The sequence below is a fragment of the Andrena cerasifolii genome, chromosome 5 (genome assembly GCF_050908995.1).
Source record: "Andrena cerasifolii isolate SP2316 chromosome 5, iyAndCera1_principal, whole genome shotgun sequence".
Classification (NCBI taxonomy): domain Eukaryota; kingdom Metazoa; phylum Arthropoda; class Insecta; order Hymenoptera; family Andrenidae; genus Andrena; species Andrena cerasifolii.
In genome coordinates this window covers 8,091,060-8,104,992 of record NC_135122.1, presented here as the reverse complement: position 1 = coordinate 8,104,992, position 13,933 = coordinate 8,091,060, and the positions used below count along the sequence as shown (strand labels likewise).

Here is a 13,933-nt window from a genome sequence, read left to right as displayed (position 1 = left end):
AAGAATACGAGAACGGGTTGCGAAATAATGACGCCAGACGGAAAAGAAGGAGTACATATAATACAAATATATTTTTTTACGTCGTTACGTATCTCGCCTCTAAGACATTTATAACAATTAATAATAACTTACGGACGCGATCGTTGCTGAATACATGACACCTTTTATTGCACACTAGAAATACCACAGATGCATTCGTACAGTATCAATCGCGATACAGCTTGACGTACTTTCACATACCCTTAAGTAGCTAACAATAAATAATAGTAGTTCTCTTTATCCATGTTCATGTCCCATCCGTTCGTCGAGGAAAAATCACGCGGAGCATCCGGGATCAGGGTTCAATCCCCTATTCGCTAGGTAAACACAGAGACAACCCGAAGCGAAACATCGCAGAATTTGCAAAAATCGTGCTTTCCCAACTACGCTGTCGATCCAACAGTCGTGCATTCTTTCATGTTTTTTTAAAAAAAAAAAAAAGACAAGAAAAAAACGTGCGCGATTGTGCGGCCACAGCGACTTGTTCGATCCAATCTCTCCTTACACGCGCGCACACACGCACGCAACATACTTACGATATGATTACACGTGTTACGGGTAAACTGAAGTTTAATTCGTGAAAGACAAATGTCGAAGGCAGAGTTCGTCGCTCATACAACTTCTCTCTTCCTCTCACAATATTCTGCTCCATTCGAGCCGATCGTGAAGTGAACTGCACGCGTCAAGGTATGCTCCAGGCACGGCAATAAAAGTTACACCCATAAACAATATGTAAGCCCTGTCACGCGGCTCCGAATGTATATTAACAAGTAGATCGTGCCTAACCCGTGCAAGTAGGCTTGTAAAAAGCGATTATCGCGCGTACAGATGCCGATGTATTCGCACATCAAGAAGGGCTTCTTTCCCTCTAACTGATCGAGAATTGGTGTACGATCGTTTCTCAGTTTCAGTCGATTGGAAACAGGAACTAAAATTTTGGTATCGGTCTGCTGGGTGTTAATAAGATCCGTGCAACGTTCGTGCGAGCGTACGATTAACTGAAACCAGTAATTTGTTCTTTAATTTGTTCTGCGCGTTTCGGAAGCGCACTGACTCTTTCGGTAAAACAACGCGATCATTAGTGTCACTTGTCAGTGCTGCCTTTTCTTACCATTGTTTTTCTCTTTGTATTCTATAATCAGTGGGCTCCTACCATTTCCCTCCGTTTCGCGGGCTGAACGATAATATCTTCCACTCTGTGGTACGAAACGTCGACGAAGGTTTTACAAAAATCCATAAAAGAACCAAGTGTTGCGGTACTTTGATAAAAAGGTCACACCAGTATGATCGTTGATTTCAATCACCCACTTTCGGCTCCCGTTACTCCGATAATTATTAACAATTTGTTCGGTTCGTTATATTCTTGGCCGAATATGTCTGCCTTCATTTTACCTTTGATTCAGAAAAGAGAAGAAAAAGGGTAAAATCAACGACCATTATTGCTATAACTTCTTTTTCCATGTGTTTACACTGTGCTTCACAAGATTTTAAAGAAAAAGATAGGAGAATCATTTTAATATTCATTTCCAGAGAAAAGTTTCTGAAACTCAATAAGTGCATTTGCGTGTAACGTTCACGAAGCTATTCCAGAAGTGGGACGACTGGGTGCATCAGCTGACATTATCATTGTGACGATACATTTGGTCTCGTGTAGGACTATTTGAAGGACCGATATCAATTAATTATTGTCAAGCACGCTGTATGTTATAATTGTATATGGTCGATATTCCCGCGAGTCGTTAGAAGTTTATAAAAAAGTAGATGGGTCGCTTACGGTTTAAGCGAATAAAGCGCACGCGGAAGGTATAAACAGCTTAATACATAGAAAAGTACCTTCGAAGAGGGGGAAACTATACAAATTGGCCTCTTTGATTTTCTGCCATCAATGCATTTCGAAACAACAAAGCTTTAAGAGAATTTCATTCAATTACAAATTATTCTTGGCTCTCAGACTCCCGGATCACTACTCTTTCGTCAGTTCCTCCCCTGTGTAACAACGTTTCCTCGCGAAGGAAAAGAAAGGCGAGATATTTCATTAACTACACTTGTTCTCCCATTCAACAAATTTCAATTCGTTCAATAATCCCCTGTCGCCATCTCTCACCGAGGAGTTTAAAAACTCTCGAATAGCAACTATAACAACGTCACTAGACAAATTTCAATTCCAAAAACATCACGATATTCGTATTCAGTTGCTCGTGATCCGTGTCCAACGGTCAAGTTCGAAAGGATCCCACTTACAGGTTAAACCACGAACACATACAATTGCGTTTGTTAAATGATAACGTTAGAATGAAGTACGTCAGTTCTTGCGCAGCGTCGAACGATGGACAATGATAAATTCGTTTTGGCACACTATAACTGGATTAGTCTACGTTACCTTAGGCCAGTGTCAGTGTATAGAATAAGCTCGATTCAACGCTCTTCCAGGTATCGTAGTTCATTTCCCTAATTAACGCCGCTCGTAACGAGTTACGTGCACGCGTGAGTCCCCGAGACGAGGCGCGTGCACCTTTCCGCCTGCTTCGTCCACGAGTGAACGTCGAAGTACATCGATCTTAAATTATGACGGCGCGCGGTAAATCTCCGCAACGCCCGGTCCAACCTCGATAAACCATTTACCCTTCGGTCCAGTGAAAAAATACAAATCCATGAAGCGACTTTCTGAAATCAAACGCTCCTAAATGGCCAAAAGCGGTTGTTTGCCAGGCGACCGATCAAATTTCATGGTTCTACAACGTGTCCAACGTATCGATTAATGGATCTTCCTAGTTCGATTTCACCGAATCGTTCCCGCGACGCCATTTATAAAGCGATCCAACAAACGAATTCAAACGAATCACTCGGTATTCGATCTTGATTCACCGTCGCCATCATGGTGAAAGGTAGTCGATAGAAAGTATCATTTATTCCGGTTCCATGGCAGCGTGGAGCCCGTGTCTCTTGGCACCATGGCAATAACGAACATCTCTTATTCTGCTCTTGATCCACTCGGCCAAAATCAGCCAGAGAACCTTCCCGCGTTCCCTGAAAAACCGTCGGGCGAATACGTCCTGAACAGCCACGATCGGACGATGACGGACCCGACCGCGTGTGGAGTGCACACGCAACAACGATTCCCACGGCGTGTCATGCCGACGTGCGTGAACTGCGACCCTTACCTGTGGATCAGCAAAACTCCAAATAATCGTATGCCCTGTGTTTCGAACTGGATGTACCGCGGGGGTGTTTGACGACAGGTGCTGCTTGACATCTCTTAACAGTGTTTGAATTTGTGTTGAGGTGAACAGTGAGTGGCTCAGTGTAGGGGTTTGAATGTTCTACTACTGCATTTTGATGCTGGTCCTCGCTTGAGAGGGTAACCCGGGGCGGATTTGAAGATTTGGCGCCCCTAAGCTAACAAGCGCTTGCCACCCTTTCCGCAAAATATCATCAAATATTTTAATTTAAACGATTCAATTTCAAAATATGGCAACTCACATATGAGTACCATTGTTAATTTGCTATACGAAAAAAAGTGAATTGTTTTTAAAGCTGTCTCAAGTCTCTGTGTTTAGCCTTTTCCAATTTCTTTTGCTCAAACTTTGTCGCTCCCCGAAATTTATTGTTCCCCCAAATTTGCCGCTCCCCAAAATTTATCGCTCTCCAGAATTTGCCGCTCCCCCAAATTTGCCGCTCTTCAAAATCGGTAGCTTCTCGAAATTTGCCGCTCTAAGCTGCAGCCTACCTAGTCTATACCCAAATCCGCCCCTGAGAGTAACTTGAGTAACTTCAACTCCAACGTGAATCTTGAAGGAGTGTATAATGGAAGAATTCTTTAGCTTCAGATTACGTGAAAGCACCGAGTATTTGGATTCTTCGAGCTTAAGTTTGAAGGAACTTTTAGAATGCAGATGGACCTGGGCTTATGGTAAAGTATGTCCGGAGGGTTCGATAAATATAACAAAAACGGTAAATTGAAGTTTCTGAGCGGAATTAGCAAGATTAAAGAGAGAGGATCTGGAAACCCTTCGTCATCCAGAGAAAATCCTGAGCTATCGTCTCTAAGAACGTTTGCTAGCAGCATATTACAATTTCATTGTGATTATCTAAATTGTGTTAAGCATAGTGTAGATGGAATACGAGCGCCGATTTCTTAGCAAATGGTGAGTTTGTAAACGAAGACTTACCGAGGGCCGTACTAGGTCACATCACACTTTCCACAGCAGCAGATGATTGGTCGAATCTTCGCGACCAGCCTGCAGCTCGGCGGATGCCTGCGGTCCTCTGAAATCCTCATAACCGTCTCCGCCCGATATTACCAGCAGCTTTCCGCGATTGATGTTGTTCTGTTGGTTCTTGCTGGGTTTCAGAGAGTACGGATTCACCTTTGGGCGTGGATCGGGGTTCGAGGGCGTCGTCGTCTCCACGCACGTGAGGAATCGCACGTGCCCGGTGTGTCCATGGGGAATACCTAAGGAACATGATAAAATCAGATTTTTGCTGAAAGAAATATTGTTACACTGATATTTCTCGGGCCTATTTTAAATGAGATGCTCAAAGTCTGACGCGTAGTGTGTGGTAGCTCTGTTCTCGAAGAACACACTTTTTATCTTTCATTCTTAGAGCCACGAGATATTGCAATTTTTTTATTGAGACGTAAGGATTCTAATCCTATAATGAGTAACGACTTGAACGAGGTACCTAGTGTCGTGTGAATCAGATAAACATAAGACTGAAATAAGATCTGAATGATTTCCTCAGAAACTCCCAATTTCCCCACGGCACAGCGGATAAACATCATAATTAAATTGCACTAGTGATTCGAAGGCATGTTTGTTCGAGTACAATGTCAAAGGCACCGTTTCACGTGATTTATTGACACACGGCTGGCGAGCATTTTATAAATATCCTGTATCGCGTCAGGGATATAGGAGGCGGTTCCAAAAATTTCGCAAATGATTGATCGGCCCTGTATCTCTCGGCGACGTTGAAGCTGACACTTCTGGGGAAGTACGCGACCGGTTGGCAGCCAGCTTCTAATTATATATCGCGAGTAATAGGCTGGAGATTATAGTCGATCGATCGTGACGTCAATACACACCAGTTACGATCGGCGGTTGAGACATTCTCTGGGTGGATGGCTTTATATGGGGAATTGGCACAGTCAATAGCACGCCGGCGCTCGTACCGATCCAAAGCAACTCGTTGCAAGCCAAAAGTGCGGTGACCCTCAGGCACGCGGCCTTGTGCTGCCGTATTATGTCATCGCAACCTGCAGCAAGTTTAAAGCTTCCGTTAAAATAAATACCATAGACACCGTAGCTTGGGTAACATCCCACCACACTCTACGGTATCTTCCAGCACAGCAAAAAGTATAGCCGACAGCTTGTATCAAGGATATCGTTTGACAACTTTTTTTTTCTTTCATGACAATGTCTTTTATGTCTACGTCTATGTAGAGACTTACTGGTAAGCATTTTGGTGACAGCCGGTGCTATATTGATGTCCGTCAAGCACTCGTAGGTGGAAGAGTGGAACAGTCGTAGGACAGCACTATTGTGTAAAGATATCCAAACTCCAAGTCCACCGGAACTGGCCATACAGGAAACTGATAAAGATGTATCGTTGCTAACCGCGAACGCGTGCTCGATGTCCAACGTGTGGGTGTTGAAGATTTTCACGGTGTTATGACAACCACACCACAATTTCCCGGATACTGGAAGCATCTTTGTGATCGGGGATGCGACTGTGCCTACAGATACGGTCGTTGGGTCGGGCGTATTCCAACCACCCACTGCAATTTAATGATTGTTTGTCAATTAGACATGGCTGTCGAGGAACTTCGACAAGATGGTTATAGAGGAGGTAGTGATGTGAGAGGATATATGAAATGCTTTATTTATAATTCTAGGTTTAATAATAAGGAATTATTTGGATATGTTTGATATGATCGACTTGAATTTTTAATTGAAATCTTCATGGATCCATTAAAGCGAAAAATTAAACGTAATACAACTTTGTATAAAAAAAAGTTAACTTCATGTTGAATATGTATAAATTACTCAGTACCGAGGTGTAATATTTTTAGCCACGGTAAGTGGAACTTACAGTGATCCCGAGTGTAGACTGTGATGTCTCCGTTCGCGAGAGACACGAATACCTTATTGTCCACGTATCTGAAATCACAAGCAAGTAAATCCAAATACATTAATAACACGTTTTTTGCAATACCGTTTCATACATATTTGAATGAACACAGTTTAAACGATAGTAAGTACAATAAGAAACTACGGAAAGAGATAGAAGTGAATGGGCAGCGAATACACGAGTTAAGTTTAACGAAAATCTTACATGATGCAGTGCACGCTGCTATTATGCTGTATCTTCACTTTATTCTTCTTTATTCTGATATTGTCGTTGCAGTTGTACACGTGTATGCATCCATCCTCTGTCCCCAGCCACATGGTCGGCTGATTGAAATCCTCCTCTATCGTAGAGTTATCGATACTTGGGACATCACCACTCAATGTCAAGCTACCCGTATCTGCACATGGAATGTCGTCCGAGTCCAATTCGTCGGAGCTCGAGCCACTGCAGTACAGTTTTGTTTTATTTTTTCAGATCACCAATGAGACATAATAAATGAAAAGGCTTCAAGCGCATCTCGTGCAACGCGTAGATACTTAAAATATTATGAAAGGTGATTCACCTATCTCGATAAGATTTATTCGAAATGATCAGTTAAGCACAATGATCGGACAATCGACGGTGTCTAAAGTGTCACGACATATTTGTCAAGTTACAAACATTACCTATCTAACTGTATGTTCCCGCCACTGGCATCGACATCCTGGACCGAGATGCTTATGCCGCTCTTGCTGTTCGCGTACGAAATGTTGTTAGTCACGCACGAATTCGATCTAAAAGTATGACACAAGTAAAGAAAAGTTACCCTCCTATTCGCCCTACAAAGCACGCAGAAAAGGCAAAATTATTGTGAAAATAAACCTGATTCCTTTCAACATTAACCTCCAACTACATTTCCGTAGAAGACCATTCAATCCGTCTTTCCCCCTCGGGAATCTTACAGAAATTAAACACTCCCGATATTGCAACTTATATTACATGAGGCTTGCGGTTCTAAGTTGTGTCCCTTCAAAAAGATGTTCTTAGCTGGTCACAGATACCGAGTATCAGCAGCAATGCGCCCCGGATCTTTGATGATGATAATAAAGCTAGTTAATGGCAAATTCTGTCTTTTGTACAGGTTTCCGAGGTTTAGTATTTGAGAAGGGTTGCAAGGAGGATACTGATAACAGTGGTAGACGAAACAGTTAAACGATGTGACAATGCCTATCTTTCAATGACACCCCCATTCTCGCAAACGCAGCGGCGCACTTATGTTTCCAAGATTCAGATGGAAAATCCACATAGAAATACAACATTCACTCGAAGAGTTTATAGATCTAGGGCCTGACTGAAGTCTCTCAAATGGCAAATGCAAGATGTGACGTAATAAAGGGGCCTGGGATATGAGTGACAGACTCATCGTCAGGTGATCATACTTTAGCGCGTCACTTCAAAAGGACACCACTCATTCTCCGGAAGTCTCGAGCCGTCATCGGCATTGCACATAAACGATATAAACTATAAACCTTCAGAACTCAGGCCGCGAAAGCTTCGAAGATCTCGTCCCTAACATCCTAACGAGACAAAGAACCCTACCTCTGCGTGTAAGCTGGGATGCCAGCGACGCACAGGATCCTCGCGTTGCAAACCCCGTTGCAGGACATGACCTGCGGCGGTTCGGGGGTCAGGCTAAGCACGCACACCTGGCCGACATATCCGTCGCTGTTGCACACCCAAACGTCCCTCGAGCCCTGCCCGTTCGCCAAGGTGGGTGCCGCGCAAGTGAACTGCAGGCCAGCTCGAGTCTTGCGAATTGGCAGTGGTCCCACAAACTCTGGGCAGGGCCTCCTATCGGCGGACAACGCTGTAAGTTGAGACACCGGAATAGGTCAGCTTGCCGGATACTGATGCGGATGCTGCCCGCAACTCACCTAATTTCTGCTTGGCTTCGTTGAAGCTCTCCTCCCAGCTTGCCCTTTTGTCGGGTTTGGTGAACATCACGGAGATATTCTCTATGCCAGCCCTGGAAACGAATGACATCATTCGTGCCGCATGATGGTGTCGCAAGCGGGAAGTATGTATGTACATAGCGAGTTATAGTGGTGGAGGGAGCGAAGTAAGGACCGCCTTATGTAATTCTGTTACTCGTAACACGATGGCACAGGTTCGGAGAACCTTCTTGGTATGCTTAGGGCTTATTTAAATGTGTTACTCTCTAGGAGACGTATACGATCTGTTCCTTGGCACTCGACTGCCAATATTCCAGTCCGCTACTGTATTTCCCTGCTGATTTTAGGTTCTATATTCCTTCCACCCATAATACGTCACGTTGCACTTTTGGGTTGACAGCGAACGGGTTAATATTGGGTGTTTGCACGTGGACACGGAACGTGAGGGAAGTAGACTACAAAAATACGTTATTGCGAACATGTGGCTTTGCGAGCTGAGCAATGGGTTATCGACGTTTAAGTTCCTGGCGATTGGTATTATTGTCCACTTTGGAATAGAATTCGCGACGAAATTTACTGGGAGTTATGTGACAAACAAGCTGTGACGGGTATACAAACTTTGTAAAGAAGACCAGACCGTGAAGTTGAAAAGTGATTCTTCCACTAGATATAAATTATGAAAGGTTTCAGGATTCATGATTAGTCTAACAAGGGGAGTCCATTAACTGGTAGCGTCATTTTTTAATCAGCTATCAATCCGTGATGAAATGCTCTAGCAAATTTCTTGTGCTACCATTAAAATTATGCAAGATTGTTGCGTACAAGAATGAAACAGAATATCGTTGTATCGAAGCTCGAATAGCAGAGACCTCGTTAGTTCGTTATAGGACACCTTTTTTTAAACAAAGCAGTAGAAAAGGGGAGAAAAAGTGTCCCAGAATTCAAATCCCCCAATAACTTTACCCTAAAATTCTACTTACTGAGTATTGAGCGTCAGTTCCAGACACGCTAACTGCGAGTGCGCCGCGTTCCTTTCAGCTAATTGGCGTTGCGCCTGTCCTAGCATGTCCTTGATAAGATCCTCCAATTGTTGTTTCGCGCCATGCAACGTGGACGCGAGTTCCTGAAGATGGGTCAACGTCGCGCAGTCTTCTCGAAGATGGTCGACCTCGCGCGCCATTCGCCTCAAGTTTTCATCTTTGGCTACAGAAAAAAAAAGAGATATTCACACACGGCGTAGTCGCGCGATTTTGTATTGAAGCAGAAACGAGGCATCGATAGCAAAAACAGAGTAACCCACATTTCTTGCGAAACTGAGTTAGTAGCAATAATGAAAATATTTCTTTTCAATGTGGGTTAGTCCGTCTTTGCTCTCAATGCCTCGAGTCATTAGTCTACTCCTTTCGAGATACCTTTCATAACTTCTAGGTCGTCCAGCGGTATTCTCATCAGCATTTTGTACTTATTCGCTTCCAGTAGGCCGACTAGACTATTCGGGCAGGAACTTCTGTGTATAAGTCGTGTATATAGAAAAATATACTATACACTAAACTATGTAAAAGTCTACCGCGATGACTGAGAATGAAACTTGAGAAACACGCAACTGAGATTCTCGTGGTAATGTCTCAGTGTGCCAATGAAATGGGAGAACTTGTTCACTATACCTATCAATAGATTTGTGTGGAATTGATAGGGACTCACGTCGACGGTTTTCTGATGGTACCGCTTCTCCTCTTGATACTGGTGATAACAAGCAGATCGGAGAACAAAAATAGCGCGCGTTCCTTTCTCGTTCCTTGGTTCGAGGCGATGGTGACCAGATCGTGGCGTACGAAAGCTCTGCGGAATAAAATAGACGCGTCAGTTCAGAAGAATCTTTTTGTTTTCCCAGGTGACTCTGCTGCGACACGCATCGGTATTGGTAATCGATACGGTGTGCACGCTTTAAAGGTTGACTAGCTCATGAAATGAAAGAGCGAGGGAAATGTTTTTCCACGAACAGCAAAAATATTCGATAGACGACTTTATTGTGCGTTCGAGTTATTTGAAACGCTCCCCTGTCAATTGAAACGCACGAGAGATATACAGAGATTATACGGTGCGAAGCTTATTCTGCACTCAGTTGCGGTTGCTTATCAAATTTTATATCAAATCAAAGGATTACAGTGTCATACTACTTCATTCTTCAGCATTGCAAACGAAGGCTTTGCGAGCGCCTTACTCAAAGTCACTTTTATTCATTCTCATAAAGAATCATTTCCAAACCACGAGTTTCGAAAACATCGACAGAATTGAATCGTCAAGATTTTTTTTTAATTTTCTTCGAGGTCTTCTGTCCCTTACATTTTGATATTTGCGCTGTACACTCGCACAGTGTGTCCCGTCGGCAAGAAAAACTAGCGCAATTGTACGCTCGCGTAAAAAGTTTATACTCCGTTGCACACGTGGCGAGGAAGAAAGGGTGAAGCAGGCTAGCGCCACGACGACCCTCTCGTTCGTCGGCGTTTCATAGACCGAGGGGGAAAAAGTGCGAGCAAGTAGCAGCAGAAGAATCGCGGTCGATGACTGAGATGAGTGGAAGAAGGACCGGGGAAGTTGTACTTGCGTTGGAAAAGGAGGAAGCAAGCTGGACGGGGATAAAAAGGGGAACCTGGAGACAAGGCGTTGCGGCGGGCTTTTTGTCGTCGCTCGATAGGCCGATGGCGAAAGTGCGAACAACTAGCTGCAGAAAAAAAAGGGGGAACGAGCGTTCCGTGCGTTCAAGAAGAACTGTCGGAAGAAGTTGGACGAAGAGGAAAGACGCGGCGAAGCAGGTTTTTCTATTGGTGTGCGGAAAAAAGCGTGGACTAGCTTCAGAAAAAGGGGGACGAGGCCTTAGCCTCGGGCAAGAAAGGCCGACAAGGTCACAGACGTGTGCGAGGAAGATGGGCAAGGCCGTAGACGGGTGCAAGAAGGACGTTCCGCGGTGTGCAGCGAGCGCGAGGAGGACGAAACTGGTCGGAGGAAAAAAGTAAGATAGCCGAGCCGTGGCAAGCAGGTTTTTTTCGCGGTGCTCGAGGGGACGTGGGCAAAAAAGTGTAAACAACTGGCACCGAGAAGAAGACGGGTGCAAAAAGGGCAAGTCAAGTTGCACGTACGAGGAAGAAAAAGAGGGAGCCCGAGGCTCGTGTCGCGGGGGTGTTCTTTATCGCAGGTGCTTCACCGAGCGAGGGGAAAAAGTGTGGACAACTAGCTCCAGGAAAAGGACGGACGCAGGCTTGGACGAATGCGAGAGAGCCGGACAAGGTCGTAGACGAGCGAAGGAGGACGGACAAGACCGTGGATGCGAGGGGGAGGGACTAGCGAAATTGTACGTGCGTGCGACGAGGATGATAAAAGTATAAAAGTATGCGCGCCGAACTTGGGAGAGTGGGAGACTGCTAGGTTGGTCTTTTATTGGTGCCTCGACGCGCCGGAGGTGCGAATAAGTACTTGCAAAAAGGGGATGCTACGTGTGCAGCGGTGATTGTTTACCGCTTAAGATCCAGAAAGGAAAATGGAATTGTTTGCCGCGGGCGATTAAGGTAAGCTCACCTGTCGTTGGTCACGATACCAGCGAGCCCTTCGACCAACGCCTGCACCTCCCTCAAAGTAGTCTGCTGCTGCTCCCACTCGAGGGACTCCCTCTCCGTGCAATTGATCTTCACCACCAGCTCATGCACTTCCTTCTGGGCGGCCTGGAGCAGCTCGAAGTCGGGATGGGACGCGTCGGTGTGCTTCAGCAGCCTCTGGATCAGCAGCTCGTAACGAGGTATCTTCTGGACCGGCTTGATCAGTAATTGATCCAGCCCGAGCTTCCCCTTGTGCTCCCGTTCCATTGTCTGTCACAGAGAAAGGGAACAATTGGAGGATATCGACTGATGGAGCGTAATATTCCAGAGAAGCGAAATGAAGTTCCGGACGCGAGCAGTTTGAAATTTATTGCCAGGACAACAGAGGCGTTGGAGTAGCAAACGTTCGTTTCGAATGTCTCGGCCCCGCGGGAGCTTCCCAAGACGGGAATCATGCCGTCCGTCTGTCTGGAATACCGAATCCGTTCGAGGTGTTCCGGAACGACAGCAACGATGGAAATGAGGAATACCGAAACGGAAGCATTATTTAGAGCAAAGGATATTGTACCTCGAGGAATCGCGCGAATGCAGGCTTCGCCTGGCAGGTCGTTTTTATCGCCTTCCTCGCGGACTTCCAATTGTCCAGGAAAAGAGTGTACGTCTCCAGGACAACTGACTTCGTGAACTGTAATGGAGACAGCGAGGTGTGACTCAATCCTTGGATAATGTAGCATTCGTGACGGTTTTTCTTCTAATAATTAGTGTGTATTTAAAGTTTAGAATGTTTCTGGGGGAAATATTCTTTGACAGAACTCACGCGGAACAGAAAACCCGGATTCATATATGAGGCACTGAGAACAAAAACGGACTAACCCACATTATTTGCGAAATTGAATTAGCGGCAATGATGTTTTTGCTTTCAATGCTTCAATTATGATACTGATATATTTATGACGCTTTGAAGTTGAAGGTTTATTGGTAAGTAAACATTAGAAAACAGGGTGTTTAACAACCTAATAGTAGCTACCAATAGGAATTATAAGCAGCAACAGGTTTTACAATTTAAGTGGTTAAATATTAATGATACACGTGAAAACGTACCACATCGAGAAATACGTCGCCAATGGTTTGCTTAAGTTCCCAAGTATCGAGCCTTTTGCGCAGCTCCTCCAGGAATACCTCGTGATGATTGAGGATAGAGGGGACCTGAAACACGTGAATAATCTCTTTTGACAAAGTTACCTTGTATCTCGATGAAGAAACAATTGTGTATGAAACAATGGAAGGGGTCAATTCCATTAACTGTCGAACACATTGGAGTTTTCAGGTTCCTCCTAGAAAACATATGTGTTCTACAGTTCTGCGTTATTTGTAGGATACAATTGACCATGAAAACGACAGATTTCGTAACGCAGAAGCACAAGGATTCGTTGCGATTATATCCTGAATATTTGACGAGTAGAGAAAGAAATATGAGACATGTAAAAATAATTCTGAAATTCTTAGTATTGATATTTTCTCGCTTCATTGTAAAGCGCGTTCATTTTTTAATAAAATTGATATCTCACTATCGATCGACATAAATAGCATTAAAGAAATTCATCCGAAGAGATTTCACTTTCATATAGCTTCTTTTATCGCCTCGCTTTTGTTTTCGAGAAAATTCCAGTGCATCGGGAGCACACGGAATTTCTGGAAAGTAGAAAACACCGAATATAGTCAGGCAGGAGCATATTGCGCACGATAATAGTCTATTTCATGTGAATATTTTCGCGAGGAATTTAGATCAAATTCCTAAATACCACAACTCTGCAACCTTTATACTCAATTGCAGTGATATTCCCTTAATATAGTTCAAATTGTTTGTCACAATGAATATTTCCTCCGTGTCTATAATCAAAAACATTAGGAGTCGATAGAATTTAGAAACATCTTTTGTCAAGTTCTAATACTATCGATAAAACAAAACAAGGAACTAGTGCTCGCGCACAGTGAATATTTTATAGTGACATGAAAAACTGAGATGTATACCTGATAAAAAATCTCGTCCACTGTTGCTGCGTCCACCAGACCAGCATTTTCGGGACTCTTCAATGGTTGCAGGTATTTCTATAGAAGCAAAATCCTCATTAGCTATGCACACGTTACGATCTTGCACATCTATAGATTTTCCAATATTCAGTCGCAAAGTTCCTCGACGCTTCTTGCAAATAAAATTAATTACTAAGAGCATTAATTACTTAC

The 13,933-nt window shown here is 44.0% G+C and overlaps 1 protein-coding gene across 5 annotated transcripts in view; it reads right to left on the bottom strand.

The window, feature by feature from the left end:
• Positions 1–52: 52 nt before the first annotated feature.
• Positions 53–13,933, bottom strand: part of LOC143369261 (rho guanine nucleotide exchange factor 17) — a 57,711-nt gene continuing 43,830 nt past the window's right edge. For 3 of the 5 annotated variants that reach the window (XM_076812981.1, XM_076812986.1, XM_076812982.1), the window contains 16 exons: positions 13,721–13,798; positions 12,791–12,895; positions 12,258–12,374; positions 11,673–11,959; positions 9,801–9,938; positions 9,512–9,606; positions 9,080–9,302; positions 8,082–8,173; positions 7,747–8,014; positions 6,834–6,941; positions 6,373–6,612; positions 6,130–6,197; positions 5,489–5,815; positions 5,123–5,293; positions 4,209–4,492; positions 53–3,200 (listed from right to left, as the gene is read on the bottom strand). In XM_076812981.1, coding sequence (XP_076669096.1) covers positions 4,230–4,492; positions 5,123–5,293; positions 5,489–5,815; positions 6,130–6,197; positions 6,373–6,612; positions 6,834–6,941; positions 7,747–8,014; positions 8,082–8,173; positions 9,080–9,302; positions 9,512–9,606; positions 9,801–9,938; positions 11,673–11,959; positions 12,258–12,374; positions 12,791–12,895; positions 13,721–13,798 — 2,580 coding nt within the window. In that variant the 3' untranslated portion in view covers positions 53–3,200; positions 4,209–4,229. The remainder of the gene's footprint in view (positions 3,201–4,208; positions 4,493–5,122; positions 5,294–5,488; positions 5,816–6,129; positions 6,198–6,372; positions 6,613–6,833; positions 6,942–7,746; positions 8,015–8,081; positions 8,174–9,079; positions 9,303–9,511; positions 9,607–9,800; positions 9,939–11,672; positions 11,960–12,257; positions 12,375–12,790; positions 12,896–13,720; positions 13,799–13,933) is intronic. The other 2 variants (XM_076812983.1, XM_076812984.1) reach the window with 2 other exon arrangements.